This window comes from Hemicordylus capensis, chromosome 1 (genome assembly GCF_027244095.1).
Source record: "Hemicordylus capensis ecotype Gifberg chromosome 1, rHemCap1.1.pri, whole genome shotgun sequence".
Lineage (NCBI taxonomy): Eukaryota > Metazoa > Chordata > Lepidosauria > Squamata > Cordylidae > Hemicordylus > Hemicordylus capensis.
The window spans coordinates 358,053,700-358,074,302 of record NC_069657.1 but is presented as its reverse complement, the minus strand read 5'-3'; the positions used below and the strand labels follow the sequence as shown (position 1 = coordinate 358,074,302).

General features: G+C 40.6%; 1 protein-coding gene and 1 long non-coding RNA gene across 4 annotated transcripts in view; one reads left to right on the top strand and one right to left on the bottom strand.

The window, feature by feature from the left end:
* The window catches only part of GRM1 (glutamate metabotropic receptor 1), a 341,173-nt gene extending 331,624 nt beyond the window's left edge, over positions 1–9,549 (bottom strand). The window contains exons 1-2 of one of the 2 annotated variants that reach the window (XM_053291231.1): positions 9,343–9,549; positions 6,783–7,674 (exon numbers count right to left, since the gene is read on the bottom strand). In XM_053291231.1, the coding sequence (XP_053147206.1) occupies positions 6,783–7,557 (775 nt within the window). In that variant the 5' untranslated portion in view covers positions 7,558–7,674; positions 9,343–9,549. The remainder of the gene's footprint in view (positions 1–6,782; positions 7,675–9,342) is intronic. The other variant, XM_053291221.1, reaches the window with a different exon arrangement.
* Positions 9,550–9,573: 24 nt separating this feature from the next.
* On the top strand, positions 9,574–19,802 carry LOC128342979 (uncharacterized). Of its 2 annotated transcripts, XR_008315285.1 has the most exons (4): positions 9,574–9,862; positions 10,446–10,624; positions 18,614–18,854; positions 19,341–19,802. It is a non-coding gene; the product is annotated as an uncharacterized LOC128342979 (long non-coding RNA). The 2 variants fall into 2 exon arrangements; XR_008315283.1 differs by having other exon boundaries at positions 18,614–19,802.
* The last annotated feature ends 801 nt before the right edge of the window (positions 19,803–20,603 follow it).

The window sequence follows — 20,603 nt, the reverse complement described above, 5'->3', positions numbered from 1 at the left end:
CAGTTGCATATGCATATATACTACACAACAAAACTATTGCCTATAAAAACTCCACAATCTGTCATATGCAAATTAATATGACTGATTGATTACCAGATCTTTTATGCTCAAATACTAATCCCTATATGCTAATAAGCTAATCAAAAGTGTGCATAGATATCTTCAGTTTAATGAGATCAACCTTTCAGGAGAACATGAAACTTTCTTTTTCCATTTTCATGTGAATCAGCCTAAAAATCAATATATTTGGAACTTGAGACCACTAGCAATCACTTATAAGCCATCCACATTCTGTTTTCTGTAGCTACAGGAAGCCTCATGGGCAGCAGAAAGAAACCACCCCACCAAGTTTTTAAGGCAGCAATTCCCCAAGGCAATGGTTTTCACAAGAGCCTCTCAAAGGCTCTTCTGGCATAGAGATGTCGCCCTTTTCCATATAAGTTAATGGAGCAATGACCATAGTGATGGATGATGGTAAGCCCCCTCCCCAGGGTGAGGGTTACAAGTATAACAATTTTGCGAAATATTAGGGAATTATATCTCCACCACTTCTTTCTATTGTCATTTCAGTATCACTGAAAGCAAGTCTAATTTACAACCCCTTTGCTTGCCATCAGAAGCACATCTAGGTAATTTTGGAGCCTGGACCTAAAGGCCTTTAGAGCCACCGCCCACCCCCACCGCCAAACACACAGTATTTTTAACACACTTTTAACACAACCACACCACCTGGGACAGACTAAAAAGGATTTGGAGGCCCTCAGGGGGTGTGGAGGCCCTGGACTTTGGCTCAGAAGTCCAGGGGTAGGAATTCCTCTGCTTGCCACTGTAACTTAATCTAACACTAATTGTTAGTTCATTCTAAGAGTTGTCCCAACACAAAAAGCTATTCCAAGAATAAGAAATCCCCAGTTCCAGAGTCTTCCGGCCCCCCACCCCGATAACTCACTGTAATAGGGCTTTCTGGACCCCAATGCATGGACTCAGAGTGAGGAGGGCCATCTGCCATTCTACCTTCAGCCAAAGATTGGAGAAAGCCTCCTTTGCTGGCACATTTACCTCCTTTCTTGTACCCATGTTGCCTCTTCTGCATTCCCCTTCCAGACCCCACATCAGGATTCCCTACTAAATCAGGCAGTATAATGGTGCTATTTGCTGCTTGTTTTGGAATGCTGGCCCAAGCCTCTACATTATCCAGCCCTTTCCACCACTTTCATACAATTTGTTGGATTATCATCACCATTTATATACTGCTTTTCAATGAAAAGGTTCTCAATGCCATTTACACAGAAACAGAATAGGAAGATGGTTTCCTGTTCCCAAAGGGTTCACAGTCTTTTAAAAAAGCACATGGTAGATACCAGCGATTCTGGTGTCTCTACTGAAGCATTGTGCTGGGGCTGAATAGGAACAGTTACTCTCTCCTTGCTAAATATAAAGAGATCACCTGTTTGAAAGGGGCCTCTTTGCCCTATTAGCAAGGAATTCCAACCAGAGACAGAAGGGGTATTCACCAATTTGAAAACACCCTTCACCACAAGAGTCAAGGGTGACCTAGGTGAGCAACATGTAAGAAAGCATTTAAGAAAAGCTAAAGCCAATTGTTTTTTCATACACTATACACATTTAGTTGAGAAGGGACTGCAGGCTTGGTTTCTGAATCCAGCCAACGAGCTGAGATGAGGCACAGTGTAATCTCAGAAGGTTGCCTTTAAAATACAGCAGCAATTGTACATTAAATGCCTTGGAGTGAAGATGTCTGGCGACAGGCATTTGCACAGACAGATGCATAGATTCTCTCACTTTGTTACTCGACTGTTGCTTCCTTCAAAAATAAAGCACTCCCTGATGTGCAGCTGCAGGACAAAGCCACATGATAACCTGGCAAGATGACTTGTCTGTGATTTCTCTTGACTACAGAGCCTTATTTAGCTGTTTTGGTGCAGACTGACATTTTCAGGGGAATTATACAAATTATTACTGTACACTTATAAGTTAAAGTAAATAGATAGGGACATTTCTGCAGTTGGTAGATTAGGAAAAAAAAATAATGGATAATAGCTCCTACTCTACCATTTCTCTGAAAATACTTTGCATGGTATTTACAAGATTCCTATTAGAAGAGAGCACTTTATGGTGGTCTCTCAAAAAGATCTCTCTTTGGAAAGCAGAGTCAGCATCAACTTCTATGGAGTCCTCCTTTGTGGACATTCCAAATTAAGAGCCAATTCCAAAGTAACATATTTCCTCCAAACCCAGGGGAAGTATTTATTTAGTTCATTTTTATCCTTCATTTCTCCTAAGTTGAGACAGTTGACATGGCCTTCCCAGGAAGTCTCCCATCCACCACAGACCAGACCCAGATCTGCTTAATTTCAGCAAGTTTCCTATGCCTTTAGACCATGCAAAATGGATGAATTCGAATGCAAATTCCATATGATGTTTGTAGGAAAACTTCTCAGAGTTTTCCTGCAATATCTATGTGACTATTCCATCCCAACCTAACAGTTTTTAAAAAAATCTATTTAGTATATGGCTGGTCCTCTGTTATGTCAGAATCAGCCCTAGACGGGACACAGGCAATACATGAGACTATAGCAAACAGATTGGGTGGCACCAGGGCATCACACACAAGAAAACAACTAGAGAAACATTTAGAGAATTCATAAAGATGTCACAAAGTTGAGCTGTACAACTGCACCTGATTGCCCACTTAAACATATGAAGAGTGGGTAGGTGAGACTCCCAAAGTGAGAGTCTAGTATCAGACTATGAGTCAAGCCAAGCAAGCGTCTTCTTTTGCTAGACTAGCACTAGTAAGTCACTAAAAATAAAATCTAGGGTTTTTTTTCTCACCTGGAGAGGGTCTAATTAATTAGTCTCTAATTAGGACATAAAAGAGAGGTCACCTTGTATAATCTCTTTTTGGTCAGGTATTTCCAAAAACAAGCAAGGACATTTTAACTGTAATTCTGAGCCCACAGATATTTGGCTTGGAAGCTGTCTTTCTGGAGATGGTGAAATACAAGCAATCATTCAATGTTTTCATAGATTAGACTTAAATTACCATTAGGTCCCTTTCATGTGATACTACTGATCATTGAGAATGCAGAAATGAATGTGGGCGATAGACATTTGACTTGCAAACAAGCATTCTGACCATTGTCACATAACAGACCACTGATAAGCCACCCAATGGCTCAGTGGGAAAAGACTTGACTAGCAAGCCAGAGGTTGCCGGTTTGAATCCCCACTGGTATGTTTCCCAGACTATGGGGAACACCTATACTGGGCAGCAGTGATATAGGAAGACACTGAAAGGCATCATCTCATACTGCACGGGAGATGGCAATGGTAAACTCCTCCTACCAAAGACAACCACAGGGCTCTGTGGTCGCCAGGAGTCGACACCGACTTGATGGCACACTTTACTTAAACAGACCACTGAAGCAAGAACCACTTAGTTTCTCTGTTTTTCCTCATATGAAACCATCCTTCATGTCCATGGGGCACTGGCAAAATTCAAAGAAATTATGGAGTCCTACCTCAAGTCTAAACAGGACATTTTAAAAAGACATTAAACACTTAAAAATGTACATCCTGTAGTATTCCAAACAATTATGCAGATGAGTGCACAACTAGATAAAACATGGAAGATCTGTGATCAGGGTCTCCCACATTATTTTTAAGGGTAAAACCAGCCATGAGGGGTCTGGTCTGGATTTTGGCCATGACACTGGGAGAGCATTTGTTTAACCTTTCCCCCTGTACCATTTTCTAATTTAAATCAGATGTACCAAGCTGCTATTTGCCTCACAGGGGGAAATATGCAGGTGTCTGTATTGTACCTGATTGCCTACAGGGCAAACAACAGCTTTGGGAAGAGTTAAGAACATAAGAACAGCCCTGCTGGATCAGGCTACAGGTTTCACACAGTGGCCCACCAGATGCCCAGCAGGCCATCAGATAGGCACAACAACATCAGAGAAAAGGGTTAATGCATTTCCTTTCAGCACTGTGGCCTTAAACCTATGTGGAGGTCCCAGAAATGTTTTTGGCCTTTGTGAAAAGGTGGGAAATTGAGTAATGGATACCCCACATCACATGTTATTTGACCTTGAGTTCCCTCTGAACCTAACATGAGTGGCAAAGTAATGGCCCTTCTTTGTCCCTTGTTTTAATGTTCAAACTGCTTTAAGAGCAAACAGAAAACAGAAATGCCTCTACTGTAAATTAAACAAAATGATAATGTAGTTAGCCTGTGATGCTGATGGATCTTTCATTAGTGCTTGTTTAATGTATATCCAAGAAAAGACATAGGATTACAAACTGTACAGAGATAAATCTGTTCCAGATACTGATATATCCAATGTATATTAAAGAAAAGAGAGTTATAATCTTTCAAGGGGTGGGAACTGGGGAGAGTGGAGAACCCAAATCTGAGTGCTTACAAATTCAGCATTTTTAATTATTATTTATTTGGGTTGAGGTTCCAATTCTGCATTCAGTTACTTAGGAACAATCCTTTTCAATGTAATGGGCTTCCTTTCCAGTAAATAAGCACAAGATCAGGCTCCACACCTTAGAGTTGTGAGTATGTTTTTTATATACAAATAAATTATTGTACCATGTTATTTGGGAAATATTCATGATGATGCTAAGTGTAAAGCCACATGTTGGAATGTGGAATTGATCCAAGAATTTCAAAAGTATCACACTGGATACCCAAAAAGTTGTTTTTCCTGTAATAAGCACTTTTCTAAATAACCTTTCAGTTCAAAAGACAATCAATGAAAGGACTGGCTTAATTTAATTAATTTCTTATGTATTATATGAAACAACTATAGTGAAAGTATCATAACATTGATCTCTGAAGTATACATTACTTTGAAAATACATTTTGCCATTTGATACAGTTCAATCGAGTAACTCCATTTGATTTTCTGAAGGAGTCATCTTTGTCATAGGTAGATATCCCCATGGTACTTCTTCACCTTTACCTGTACTATATCTATCCATGTCTACAAACAGTTTAAAATTCAAGGCCACCAATATATATTTGGATTTTTTAATTTCATTCATAGGTTGTCACAAAATGAACTGCACTAATAATTATTTCCTGTTCTAAGATGTTTCAAAAATGGATTGCATCCATGTTTCTAATGTCTAACACTACATTAAACCAAATAACCCATGAGTAACATTAATGACCATAACAGGTGGCTTCCTTACTTCATGAAGCTCACCTATATTTCTATTTTGTTATACAACTACATTTTGGAAATAATAAAAATTACTTTTTATTACTACAAAAGGAAATTCAAAATATTAGTATAAGACAGCTTCTGTATTTTACTCAGTTATGCCTGTATTTTTGTTGTTCTTGATTGATGTAGTTTGTTAGCCATTTTGATACAGGATTTGATAAGGTGGGATATAAATTCCTGTAATAAAAATGCAGCAGCAACCTTATACTAAGGTTTTGAATTTCCTTTTGTAGTAATAAAAAGGATTTTTCATGATAAATATAAAAGAAAACTTAAAAGTAAGTCTTGCAAGACCAGTCTCAGATTTGGCAAGTAAAGAGTCATAATAATCTTTACCAGAGACCACCGTGAGACATTTTCCCCTGTGCAAACTTAAATGTGTTTTATCTTTGTTGACAATTACCATGATCCAGTTTCTCATGCTTCCAATTCCTAATAACCTTTCCCTACAAATTCTTTGTCACAGTGTTAAAGCAGATTAAACTTGTAGCCTGTAAGTAGTCACTATAAAGCAAGTTTGGCTGATAATTCACAAAGCATTAACATATTACGACTATTAATCCTTCTCTGTACTTGTACAACAACAGAGATGTTTTACCACTTCATTTCATTTTATGAAATATGTAATAGCAATGTTTTTGGCAGTCATCTTTGCATCTCCATAGCCCAATAATGTCCACACAGAACAGATTTCTGGGGCAGGGTGGTGGTGATGTAAATGTTTGTGTTTAAAAACAACAACCTTGGTCTTCACTGAAGCAAAACACAATTGACATCAGAGACAGATTTCCCCCACTCTTCCACGGCAAGACTGCAGGACTTGCCTCATCAAAAATCTATACACTTCATTACTGAGCTGGCACTCTTCTTCTACAATGATTTGTCTATGCCATTATTAACTTTGCCTGTAGATTTTCAGATCTGCTGCCTATTTAATTAGAAATGAAAGATTGCTTGAAATTGGAATTATTCTGTCTATATAAAAGAGGGGAGGGAAAGGTTGGTTTATTCAAAAAGTAATAGATATGCTTGTGTTTATGCATGTGTATGCTTTTTCCAAAACAAACTTAGATCTTTTTCTTAACACCACATTAGTTTCAGGTTAAGTATAGAAATTTGAAAGAAACTATTAGCTAACAGTTTGTCCTAGTGACTTGTACCTTGTAGTGCTTAAATATACAGTGCTTGAAAAGTACACTACATTCATTCACTTTATTTCTCATGTAGAAAGTCAATTGCTAACCAACAAACATCAGTGACTTGTCTCCCTGGTGAGATGATCAACAGCCTCAAGAAAGTGTGGTTTAATGCAAAACCTTATGCATCTATATGGTCAAATGGTTTTGACCCCAGATTCTCTACTGAAGTATTTAGAGAAGTCTCTTCAGATTCTCAAAATGGGAATAATATTACCTGTCTCCTAGGATTAAAGTTCCATCAATACTGCAAAGGACTTTGTACATGGAAAGTCCTACAGAAGCAATTCATAATATCAACTTCTCTTTTTATACCCACCTTCTGTATGGACTGCAGACACATATGTCCAGTTGTAGCGTTTGACTATGTCAAGCATGGCTCTGGCTTGCAGAATGTCAGATGGGACCACCCTCAAGAAGTATTTGTACAAAGTTTTGTCACTCAGGTCAATGCTGGTTGCAGAATAAGCAATCTGTGGAATATCAAAGAGCTGAAGCAGATTTTGAACTTGGATGGCCACAGAACTGGAGCCTGGACCAATAACACCAGCAATGGGTTTTTTTGCCCTGATCTGGTGATGAGATGAAGCTTCAGGCACGCAACGACTGAGAGCATCTTTCTCATCTCGGATGGAGATCAAGGAGTCCCTTATGAATTCAATGCTCTGCTCCAAGGCTACTGAGGAGTGCCAACAGGAATCTCTGATTTCACTGCCCAAAGTGATGTTGGGCAGCAGGATGGGATCTGAATTAATTTTATCTAGTGTGTGAAACATGGCCTCAACTCTCTGGATACCATATTGCTCTCGGATCTCACCACATTTCCTCTCGGGCACTTTCTCAGCTGGGGGCTGATGATGGACAGAAAATAGAGCTCCTATAATTACATCACCATCCATTCTGGCTACTGATCTTTGGGAGGAAGCACCTGAGATCAAAACCTTCCTGCCAGTATTCTTGGGGAGGAAGTCCATCTCCAGGAGAATAGCAGGGAAGAAGACCAGCAGCACACCTATCATTTTGTTGCAGGAAGCCATCCAGATCCAGGCGACCAGTTTCATGGGCTCTTCCTGCCTGCACATTGTTAAGGGCATGAAGAAAGCAGCAATCTCTCGATGTCACTTTTCAAGTGTCTCCAAATGCCATTACTGTGGTGTTAAAGCAAATAAAATGAAGGAGCAACAGAAGTAATCATCGCAGTGAATTGTAGCCTGTTGACATGGGAAGAAAGAACAGAATACATCGATCAGTTAAAAGTATGTCACTGCAGAGCTCAGTAAAGGTCGTTGTTTTTTTTCATAAGCCTCCCTTCCCACCTGTCTGGAATATTACTAGAGACTAAATCAATTGGCTCCAGGAGGCAAGTCACTTTCAAATGCAAATCTTAAGGAAGGAAAACGTCCAGACACGCTGTAATCCTGTAGATAAGGCTACCGTCCACATAGTGATATAGAATATGCTAGCAGTTATACATTAATTGTATATAATACATATACATGATATACCAACATTTATAAGACCTATGCACAACTAGATCAATTCAATAAATACTTAGCCACCAGCAAATACTCACACAGGTATGCTTTAAGTACTGGAGGCAAGTTGCTATTACCTGCAGTCCAACACTTGGGAAAGAAAATGCTTTCCAAGTTTTAGAACTTCCATAGGTTCTTTGATTAAATATTCTTTAAGATTAATGATCCTACAAAGACTAGATATCTATCAAGGTTTTCAAACAGCAGAGATGAAGAATGCACCATGAAAGGAGGGGGAATCTTTTGAAAATGTCATTTAAAGGTCACAACGTTTATTATTATTATTATCCAAACAGGATCCAACCCTTTGCCGTTTAGATTAATCTTTGGATTTTGAAAGGGAAAGCTGTAGTTCGACAAGAGACACAACTATGCAAGCTGTGGGAAATACATATTAGTTACTAAGGCAACCGCAAAGTCCTGATGTGCTTTTCTGGCATTGCTTGCTTTTCATGCAGACTTTGGGCAGGAGAGGTGACAAGCCAGGCGGCTAGAGTTTAAGTAGTTTAATGCGATTTAAAAGGCGATCGGCCGCTCGTTTGAGATAATTGCTGATTGGAAAGTCAGGGATGCTCAAGTCTCGCCTAGCTCGGCTGCCTTGGCTCCCCTGTTGCACGGGTTGAGGTTTCTGCGGCTTTCGCTCAAAGTGGTACTGTTTCCAGCACCCTGGACAGCGTCCACGGCAACCCGCGGCTCAACGGGTTCTCCCATTCCTGCGAATAGAGAGATTCCGGGGCGATGCTTCTAAGGTCTTTGCCCTAAAAACTTCTTGCACCCGCCGCTTCTCTAAAACACACACACACACACACACACACACACACACACACACACACACACACACACACACACCTTTAACGAGCATCTCCCAACCTTCCAGCAATCTCCCCCTCCCCTCATATACAGAAATGCATACAGAGAATGCCAATTGCAGCAGCCTCTCCTCCCCATCCTTTCTGAACTGCCTACACAATTAAGCGGTGGTGGTGGTGGGTTTCTAGATGACATGCCTGGTTTCAAGTTGCCCCCCCCCATCTCTCTCCTACTCTCGGTCCCCCGCACGCCCCCCACCCCACCCCAGGACAGGAAACCGGGAGCGGTGACAGAGGGGGGGAGAAAGATGAAACCGGCAAAGGAAGAAGCTACTCTGAGGAGAGTCTCAAGTAGCGAGTCCCCCTACTCACGCACCGACACACACACACACACCACCGAGAGATGCCTAAAACTGGCCGGGAAGCCAAACGGGTCTGGCATGTAATGTACAATCAATGCCTTTTCTCTGGCTCTGCTGCCTGCAAAGCGAGAGCGAGCGCTGGTCCCTTTCGGAGGATTAAACTTAAGACCTACCTGAATCCGAATCTGGGAGACAGTTCGCTCCTTCCTCGCTCAAGGCGGTCATCGCCAGTTCTCCCGTTCACATTTCCCTTTGCCACAGTCTGGTACAGGCAGATGGAAGGAGATGGGCTGTACGCGAGTGCCCTCTTTCTTCAACGTTGTTTTACCGCAAGAAGGAGGGAAACGCGGAGCGGGCGGGCGGGCGGATGGCGGGGCGGGGGGGGGGAGAAACAGGTCATTCGAGGCTCATCTATTATCTCATACATAAAGATCAGTCATTTTCTCTCCGCCCTCTCCTTTCCCTCCCTTAGTTTCTCCAGTCCTTGTCTGGTAATCAAGAAAAAAATAATGTAGAAACCAGCGAGGAACTGGGGAGGGGCTTGGTTTTGTCGTTTTTCAGCGGCAGCGATTCATTACTTCCTAGTCACACATGCAAGTATCGGAAACGGAGTATATGGGAGGAGAGAGACTGATTTCAAAGATATAGAGAGACCTACGAATGTGCTTCCTGCAGAGGATGTCTCATTTGAAGGTTTGAAGATTGTATTTGAATACGGAATAGCTCAATATTCAATAGACTTACTATCTATCTATCTATCTATCTATCTATCTATCCTGTTAAATTGATTGCATGCGAGGACAAAGCAAAATCCCATAACACGAGAAGGAAGTGAAGACTAGAATTTTCAGAGGATGCATGCACAAAGAAGCATGTCAGATTAAAATAATAGCGGATTGAATAACACAAATGACCTGCTTGCGACTGTGACTGAATTAAAGGACTCTGGTGTCTTAGTTTGTTATAGGAAAGTTAAAGTTAGAGTAATATCCCATTGGGAACACCAGAGGCTATGGGGACTGATAGTTGCCCTACTTCTGAAAAGGCAAGGACACCTTGTGCAAGGGTATGACTGAAAGAATTCAGACGGTGTTATGTAGGCTTCTTTTTTATGGTTTTCAACCTGTGTGTCCTATATTACCTTTATATAGTTGGTTTATATGCTGCACTGTATTGTATCTGCTCTAATATTTGTTTTATGCCAATAGTTATTAATAACAAGTTATAATCTTCTTTCAACCTGAAGGGCATCCAAGGTGATTTTACTTTGTTTCAGAGTCTCTGCCAAGGCAAGGCTCCAGGAGCACACTAGACCTCGGACAGCTCCAAGTGCCAGAATCTGGACTTTGGCCAACGGAGACCAGGGGAGCCAGTGCTGTATCCTGCAACACAGATGAGAATGTTGCTCCAGTGACTTCTTCCAGCAGGCTGCAAGTTCTTAGAGCTGCTGGCTAGGTGGGGTGAATTGGTCCTGCCTCATAACTTGAAAAGCCTCTGTTCTTTAAAGATGCCTTGCTCAATTTATCAAGTGTTTGGCCCTGGCAATACTGGGGGGCCTTTTCAAAGATGGGCAGGTCCTCAGGGAACTCTGTCAAGTCAGAGGACAAAGGCAGGTCTGTGTCTCTGGGTTGTGATTGGGTTGCTGGCCTGGGTTCCCCTATTTCTCCTGATATGGGGGTCCTAGTGGCATGGACCCCCATGAGCCCCTGGTGGCGCAGTGGTAAAACTGCTGCCCTGTAACCAGAAGGTTACAAGTTCGATCCTGACCAGGGCCTCAAGGTTGACTCAGCCTTCCATCCTTCCGAGGTCGGTAAAATGAGTACCCAGAATGTTGGGGGGCAATATGCTAAATCATTGTAAACCGCTTAGAGAGCTTCCAGCTATAGAGCGGTATATAAATGTAAGTGCTATTGCTATTGCTAAATGCTATGGGGTCCTCTGTATCTGCAGCTGCTTCCACCCTGTCTCATCCCCTGAACATTCCACTTCATTCCCCAGTCGGGGAATGGGTCCCAATTCTGGGGTCATAACAAATGTTTGTAATCCAAAGAAGATAATAAAATATGTTTGTTTGTTTTTTTAAAAAACAAGACTTAAAAAGAAACCAAAATGAAAGGGCAACAGCTAAAATACTTGGCAACAATTTTAAATGCCCAGAAGAATCAGAATTTCCACTAAGCATCTCTATTCCATCGGTGGTGTAGCCTGATGGGTCTTCCTGGGTAGCTGGCTTCAATGCTAATGTGCCATCATTGAGAACCAGTGTGGTGTAGTGGTTAGAGTGCTGGACTAGGACCGGGGAGACCCGAGTTCAAATCCCCATTCAGTCATGATACTAGCTGGGTGACTCTGGGCCAGTCACTTCTCTCTCAGCCTAACCTACTTCACAGGGTTGTTGTGAAAGAGAAACTCAAGTATGTAGTACACCACTCTGGGCTCCTTGGAGGAAGAGCAGGATACAAATGTAAAACAAAACAAAAAATCATTGTGAACTCTCTGCCATTATCCCCACAAGTTCTCATGTCACCTAAGGAATGAGCCCAATACAAGACCTGTCCAGCTGACCTCAAAGAACAGAATTGATATAGGGGAAGACATTCCTGCAGGTAGAGTCCAATTCATATACAAGCAGAAAAGACCACAAGTCTAGACAGATAATCATTAATTGACTTGTTGCAGAACCAACAAATCAGTGGTGACTGATGGAATAATTGTTCCCGACGTAATAGGCTGAAGCTAGCATGTCAGCCGAGTTTAAGATTTGACTCCTATTCAAACATAAATTAACACATGTATCACAGAGGGCTCTTTCCTCTGCTGAACACATATTCCATCACACATCTGAAACATGCCTACACTTGCCATGGCTCCCCATAATCAGGAATGTCATTTGCAGATGTGATGGAAAGTGGATATGGCAGACAATGGAACCATTATTGTGATATTGTCTCCCCATGTCCATTAGGCAGAGGAGTCCTCAAACATGAGGGCCTATGTCAGGCCCTTGACAATTCCCAGGTGCCAGGGAGCCATGGTGCCTAGAAATTAACTGAGGTGCCTACACTAGGATAGTCAGAGCTAGAGTTATTTAATAAAACCTTCTTAATTTCTTTTGTCAGTGGCTGCCCTGATGCTGCTCTAAATATGCTAGTTGTAAATGGAATAAAGAGAAGCCCATTTACTCTTCCCTCATAATGTCCATCACCAAGTCGGGTAATTTTGATTGTTTTTGAGGCTGGCTCCTAGATCCAAAGACAATTTGTCAAGGCCTAGTTTGTGTTTTATCTTTTTAAAAGCTTATTCTAAGTAGACATAGTGTATGAAATTTTCCTTCTTTCAAGGACAATAACAAAATTGTCCTCATTGCTAGCCCTGCAGAGAATGCCAAGCAGCCACCTGCCAGCTCCTGGTTCCATATCTTTGGCAGACAGCAAGCCAACCTGGGGCTAGTAAACAAAAAGTGTAATGCAATAGGCCTATGCACATTCAGATAATCTGGATTCAACCCAATCAGAACTTGACAAGATTGGATTTGGATTCTATGGACTCTGAAGCTGTCAAAGATCAGATCAGATTTGGAATTCAAATCTGAATTCTGACTTAAATTTGGACTTTCCCCCATAGCAATCAATGGGGAATTTTTTTTTCCAAATTCAATTTTTATTGATTTTAACAATAGTAATATTATCATTAACAAATAAACAAAAGTGGGGAAATTAAAAAATCACAAAAAATTATCAGTTGGTCTTAGAGCCTTGTACCCTGACACATATGGGGAAAGGGGTTAAGGCCCCCTATAGTTAATCTGAAGAGAACTGGTCAATCCCTGATTTTTGGTGAATTTTTGAAATGTTGGTAAAAATTGTGAAATCTGGCTTGTTTCAAGCCAGAACTTTACAAAAACTTCTGAAACTGAAGACCCTCCTTGGACCATCATTCCACCAGCTTGTGAGGGAATCTGCCCTTTTCGTTCATGAAAAGGAGTAACAGTATGCCCCTCTCCCCCATTTATATTTCTGGAATGGATGGGCATACAGTTATGAAATCTGGCACACAACATATGAAGTCCACATTGGAAGGACTCTGTGTTGTTGTTTTCAAAGCTATGGGTCATTCCTCTGATTTCTGATGGATTTTTAGATAAAAATTTAAAAATCCTTAAAATGCAGAAATGAAGCTTGTTTCAAACAAGCACTTAGTGGGGAAAAGATTGGATCTGGCACCCCTCCTTGGAAATTCATTCCTCCCCCATGTGAAGGAAAAAGGATATTCTTTTGATTTTATAGCAATGTTTTTCTTCTCCATTGCAGGAAGAGGCAGACATTTTAAAAGGGATTAAAAGGATTTCACACCTTTTAATCTCTTCATGGCTAGAAGGGAAAGTGAGAAATTCTTTCTAATTACAAAACTAGAAATATTCAAAGTACTTTCACTTTTACTGAGTGTGTGCTTCTGCAATGGGGAAGGCAAAAATTTATATAAAATCAATGGAATATCCTTTTTCCTCCACATGATGGTGGAAATGATGGTCCTAGGGAGGGCTTCAGATCCAGCACTTTTTATAAAGTTCTGGCTTGAAATAAGCCAGTTTTAGCCCTTTTTTTTCTATTTTTAATTTCTCCTGCAAAATTCCCCCCAAATCAGAGGAGTTACCCATAGTCTTGAAAATAATAACAGAGAGTCCTGCCAATGTGGGCTTCATGTGTGCTAGAATTCATAACTGTATGTCCATACATTCAGTAGTTATAAAAGGAGAGGAAAGGGTGCATTCGATTACCCCTTTCCATGTAGGCAAAGGGCAAATTCTTCCACATGGGGTGGGGGGTGGGGTTAGAATGATGGTCCAAGAAGTTTTTCAGAGGTTTTTGTAAAGTTCTGCCTTGAAACAAGCCAGATTTCACAATTTTTAGCCATTTTTAACAAAAAAAGATTAAAAATTCACCAAAAATCAGGGGATTGAGCTATAGCTTCGGGGGTGGGGTGGGGGGAATACACAGAGTCCTTCCAATGTGGACTTCATGTGTGCCAGATTTCATAACTGTATGCCCATCCATTTCATAAATATAAAAGGCAGAGCAAAAGGGGCATGCTGTTACCCCTTTTGATGAAGGCAAAAGGTAGATTCCTCCACTTGCTGGTCCAAGGAGGGTTTTCATTTTCAGAGGTTTTTGTAAGCTTTTGAAATTTTTGTATTTATATACAAAATTATGTATTATATACATATATTGTATTTATATGATATTTTATATAGGGTGGTGTATAACTGTAATACATACATACAGAGAGAGGGGGGAGAGGGATAGAGGGAGAGTGTGTGTTCTGGCTTGCATCAAGTCAGATTTCCCCATTTTTAACCATTTTAAAACAAAGATTTCAAAAATTCACCAAAAATCATGGGATTGGCCAATTCTTTTCAAATTCACTACAGGCATCTCTGACCCCCTTTCCCACATGTATAGCAATTCACAAGGCTCTAGGGCCAACCAATGATTTTTAGTTAATTAATTTCAATTTCCCCATTCACCTCTATGGGGAAAAGTCTATTCCATTTTGATAATTCCAAAATTCTGAAGTATCTCTGAAATTAATTTTGATATTTTGGAATTAATTCCAACTTTACTGATCCATTTTAAAAGATCATATTCAGATTTTACCAATTTTTACCAATTTTGGGTGCGACCTACCACCCAACCCACAATATAAATGGGGAAGTGGGTGATTTTTAGAAATTTTTTAACCTTTCCCCAAAATCTATGGGGGTTTGAGTGGGAAGGTTAATTTTTCTTTTTAATCACCCATTTGTCTATTTCTTTTGTGGGTTGGGTGGTAGGTAGCACACATCATGCTCTACCACCAGTGTTCCCTCTAAGGCGTGAACACATGTACATGCTCACAAGTTTTTGGATGTCCATACAGTTAATTTTAGATCCTACTCAGGTTGAATCAGGAAGGCCCCACTCTGAATGCATGTGCACACACACTGCCTTGATACTGCCGCCCAGAACAAAACTCATTCCTCACAGAGATGAAAAGAATTAGAGAGAACACTGCCATGCCTACCACTCAACCCACTTTTGTGTCCCTAGGATTGTTCCCTGGGGAACAATTTGGTAATTCAAGTTCCTCATTGTTCCCTATAGCCAAATCACTTGAATCGCTCAAATCATTTTGAGTTGATTCATCGAAACAGCCACCAATGCCCCCTGTTTTGACAAATGAATTCAAATATTTTGCAATTCAATTTGAGCTTGAATTGAATCACAAAATGCAATTCATGCACATCTCTATTTCCTAGCTTTAGGATAGGCAGAAATGCTGAGATTGGCAAGAGAATGACCAGGTCAACTATTACTTTGGAATACTCTGGGATAGCCAATCTGTTTCCTAACTCAGGTGCAAAGTAGTGCTATATTGTAACATATTGCTGTATATGTTGAAAAAGTAGACTCATGGAAGTCAGATTGAATTAAGTGGAATTGGAATTAATTGGAAGTCAAATGAAATTAAACCAATTAAATAATTCGTTTAGGATCAATAAATCGAGCTTCTAGCATGGATTAGAGTTGAAGCAAAAATTGTCTAAAAAGGTTAACATAGGGTTACCAGCGGTATTTCTGACAGATTAAAACTTTAAATCACAACTCTACATAAAAATCACAGGAGGGCTGAAAGATTTTTCACTCTGTGTTAGATATAATCTTATCCCCATCTGAAATTTCATGATGATATTTCATTAACATAATACATTCTATAGAGCTTTGAAAACAAGCAAAGCACACAAATATCCCTAGAGAGTCAACCAATAGGGAATTTTAATCTAGTAGTAGTTTTAAATATCTTCATGTGAAATGCACTATCCAGCACCTGGAGACATATTGTGGATTTTTGACACTCCTTGGGGTATTTCGTCTCTCCTAATAAATGCATCATTTATGTTCATCCAGATATGCTGCCCAATATATGCCTAGGTTCTGTCACAATCTAGGCATGACCAAGAGACAGAACCAAGGGCGATGAAAAGCAGTTGGTATAAATACTGTTGAGGGAGAAGCATAACTTGGCTCTCCTCCAAAGATTCAGGTCACAAGAGGTGAGAGGTATGTTTTAGTCCCCATCCAGTGTTCACTCCTTTTCTTTTCACCATAAAAGTGAATGGCTACCAAGTACATTTCTGTAGCTGTACATGGTTGAGGGAAGACCAAACCTTACAGCTGCTCCTGGGAAACCAGCCACCATTGACAGGCACTTGGGGGCATGGAGAACTTGAAATGTGTCTCTGTATTGCAAAACATATACCCCCATATAACATATAACCCCTGTTAACTGGGCAAAGAGGCACCTTTTACCGTGGTGATTCTCTTTATTTATCAGGGGGAGAGTAACTGGCCCTATCCACCCCCAGCACAGTACTTCCAGTGACTGTAGCTGGGGTCTATCTTATGTTTCTTTTTAGAATGTGAGCCCTTTGGGGACAGGGATCCATCTTATTTGTTTGTTATTTCTCTGTGTAAACTGCCCTGAGCCATTTTTGGAAGGGCGGTATAGAAATATAATAATAATAATAATAATAATAATAATAATAATAATAATAATAATATAGGGCTGGCTCACATGACTGATGCTATAAATTGGGAACATGTCAGTAGAATGACTGACAAGGCAAGATTGCATGCTCCTGGCAGGCATGACATCTAAATCCATCCAAGTCTGATTCCCACACCAGATTCCCAACAGTCAACTAACATTCTCTGTCCAACTTCAAAAGCAGATGTCAACTTGGGCAGAGAATGTTGGATGATCATCAGGACTCCAGCATGGGAACCAGACATGGGCAGGTTCAGATCAGTGTTCCCTCTGCTGTTGAATATAACTTCCATAATCCCCAGCCAAAGGCCACTGCAGCTAGGAATGCTGGGAGTTGTCATGAACAACATCTGGGAATCCCTGATAGAGGGAACACTGTTTCAGATGCCATGCCCATCAGGAGCACATAATCTCATCTCCTGATTTTTATCAACATGTTCCCAGCTTACAAACCTACTGGTGGCCAAGTGAACCTGCCCACAGATTCATTGCACCTTTCCCCAGGGATCTCGGTCATATATGAGTCCCATTCCCTCAGCCCACTCATAACAGTGATAGGTCTTTTTAAAACAACTATAACTACATCTAATTGTCTAACAGTCACCAATACAAAATGAGAGGGTTCTTTTTTTAAAGTCACAGCTCTGATGTACTACTTGAAAAAAGAATTAAATATGGTTCTTTATATTAGAATAGCATTAAGAACTAAACTATATGACATGTGGCGTATCCCTTGGGGAAAGTAAATGAATATCACATTTTCATTCTACACATGCATTTCCCTCCTACATACTGACAAGTAACCACTTTTTGGTTAAGCCACTTTTGTAAAATTGGGCTGTGTGGCATTTGTTCTCAAATATTTAAGTCTTGGTTATGAATGTTGAGTTTCTTTTTGAAAATCTGTTTCTGAACAGCAGTTTCAATTTGTATTCATTTTAAAAAAAAAATCTATAGAGGAAGCTGTTTTTTGTCTTCTAGGCAAATTTAACAGCCAGAGTGATATTTTCAAATAATATCAAGAATTAACTATTCAAACCTAAATGAAATGTTGTTGAAGTAGGATCAGAAATACTTCAAATTCCCTTGGAAATTACAAGCATAGAGTATAGTTAAGTGACTGAAAAACAAGCTAATAATGTATAATAAAGCAATCTCAAATACATGAACCTCCTGAAATAAGCTCCTTAAGCTCCTCTAATACATATTCTGATGCGCCCTGCCTTCATTCATTTAATGGATGTTACAGAACCCTAGGTTCTTTCAAATTCAAGACAAGCCAATTTCAAAATGAAGGGTCTTTTCATTCCGAGGAAGAACCCTACCTAGAAAATATTCTTCCGTAGTTAACAATTCCAGGGATTGTCAATTGGGCCATTCCCAGCTGATGAATACTACTAAGGTTTAGATGCTGACACAATGGTACAATGATACCTGTGTAAACTGGTCAGAAGCCATTGGGCCTCTAATGGAAAGCTGCTATGGGTCAGCTACCTTTTGCTATTAGATAAGAACACTGCTCCCTTCCTAAGCAACAGTTCTGAACATTGCCGTAATTGTATAATCTGATGGTTCATAATAAACCAGAAGGCAAAGCAAAATGTTAAATTAATCAAGATATAGCCAAAGATTTATTTCCTCCTGACGAAGCTTCTTCTATGAATGGAAGGGAACTTTTGGGTACAACTCATTGTTTCTATTTTATGCTTATGGTTTAATGGCAGGCACGAGAGTTAAACAATTCTTACACAGAATTCAAGTGGCTTGCAGTTTGTCATGTTCACTGGAGTGGTGGTGGCAGGGGACTTGCCCATCATTCCCAGTAGTTACAACTGTCTGCTTCTGTTCATTTCTCTTCAGAGGCATGGTATTGAGCCTGACCAGCAAATAGATGCCCAAAGCAAGCTGTACCCTGCCGCATCCAAGCATATGCTGCCAGCTACTGGGAAAGTGGTGCTGGAGAAACTGGCAGAGAGTGATCCATACAGCCTGTGACCTTCTCTTGCAAATATCAGAACTGGTAATCTGGAGGAGGCGCAGTAGAGCATACAGATGAATCTGACAATCAAGTGGGCGGCTAAGTAGTCAAGTTGGCAAGCTGGTGGGTAGACAGCAAAGCCAGTAGGAATAGTCTGAAGATAGCTTGGTCTTTAAATAAACAAACAAAAAACAAGTTGATAGACTAAGCAGCCAGAGAAGCAACTTTTTTTGTGCCAGGTGGAATCCCATTGGCCCTTCATGTCACATTGCCACTGCTGAGCTAGTAGCTGTAGTACTATCCTCTGGCCATTGACAGGGGTGCAGCAGAAAGCTGGCTAATATCTCCCTTTTCCATCAAGCTGCCATAGTGGCAAACAAAGACTCTTACGACTGGCTACCAGAGTCCCTCATTCAAGATCTCTGTGGCTTATACCAAAATGCCCCACTGCAAGCATTTTCTTCAATAGTTCGATGTTCTGTCTGATTCTTGTGCACAATGAATTCTTTTGCACAGAAAAGATTGCCTACATCAAATATTTACTAGCTGCTCTTTGCATCTCTCTGTATCCTGCCATATTTAATATATTTCACTTCTATGTATTCACAGAAGTATCTCAAAAGTCAAAAGCAGAAAAGACACAAAGCAGGTCATTTATTCTCCCATGAGGATAAGATCATCTCCTACAATTAACCCCGCCGCCCCCGTTGATATCTGTTTCCAGATGTACTGATTTAGAAAGCAAAATCTGCAATCTTACAAAGACCTTTCAAGAGCAAAGAACTCCCTGCTAAATGAGCAAAGAGGCACCTTTTAAAGTGGTGACTCTCTTATACTGAGCAGGAGGAGAACAACTGGCCCTCTCCAACCTCGGCACAGCATCCCTCCAGTGGTTGTTGCTGGTGTCTGCCTTATGTTTCCTTTTATAATGTGAGCCCTTCGGGAGCAGGGAACCCTCAATCTATTTGTTATTTATGTTTCTATGTATACTGCTTTGGAAACTTCTGTTGAAAGTAGTAGTAGTAGTAGTAGTGATTATGAACAAATGCAGAATAAATTGACAGCTTGGAACAGTAACTGACATAGACTGGATAAATCTGTAGGGTGTTCTCCATCCTCATTCCTGGAACATAACTGAGCTTGATATTGGAAAGGCTCAGAGAGATAGTCTAGGAGTACTATGCACACATTGACTTCATTTGAAAGTCTAGCCACCGACAGCCCATGGAAATATGCACATCACACAAGGCTGGAGGCAGTTTTGCTTGTTAAATGGAACTGCTCTATTTTCAGGTGTGGCTTCAAAGAAATAAATTGAAAAAGGGTATTTTCTTCATAAGAAAACAAAAAGCTTTTCTAACCCTCTCACCAAGCCTAAGTGTCTCTGTATATTTTAGTGTCTGTGAATTGACAGCATCAGAAACATAAAACCTGAACAAGGAAATATGCTTTTACCCATTCACAATGAAAGCATCTTCCTGTACTAAATAACAATTCTGTTAAGTAACTCCTCACCACTGTTAGGCACCCTGCCATGTGCACATAATAGCTAGAGGCCCCATCCCACCACCGCAGATCACTAAAGTAGTCTTGTGAAACTCACTGAGAAATCCTGTGAAACTCACTGAGAAATCCTGAGTGGGCAAATCAGGTCAACTCGCATGGTTGACACTAAGAACATTACCATGGTGGTTGTGGGGAGGGGCAGAACCAGCTGCCACTGATTTTTAAACCACACATTTTTCCATTCTGAAAGCAGCTCTCTCCTTTAAATGAAAAGGCTATAGATGGAAAAAGCCTGTTTTCTGAAAAAGCCTTAGGTGGGTCAAACCAGTGATTGGGGGGGGGGCAGTGCACCCGTTGGTCCCACCA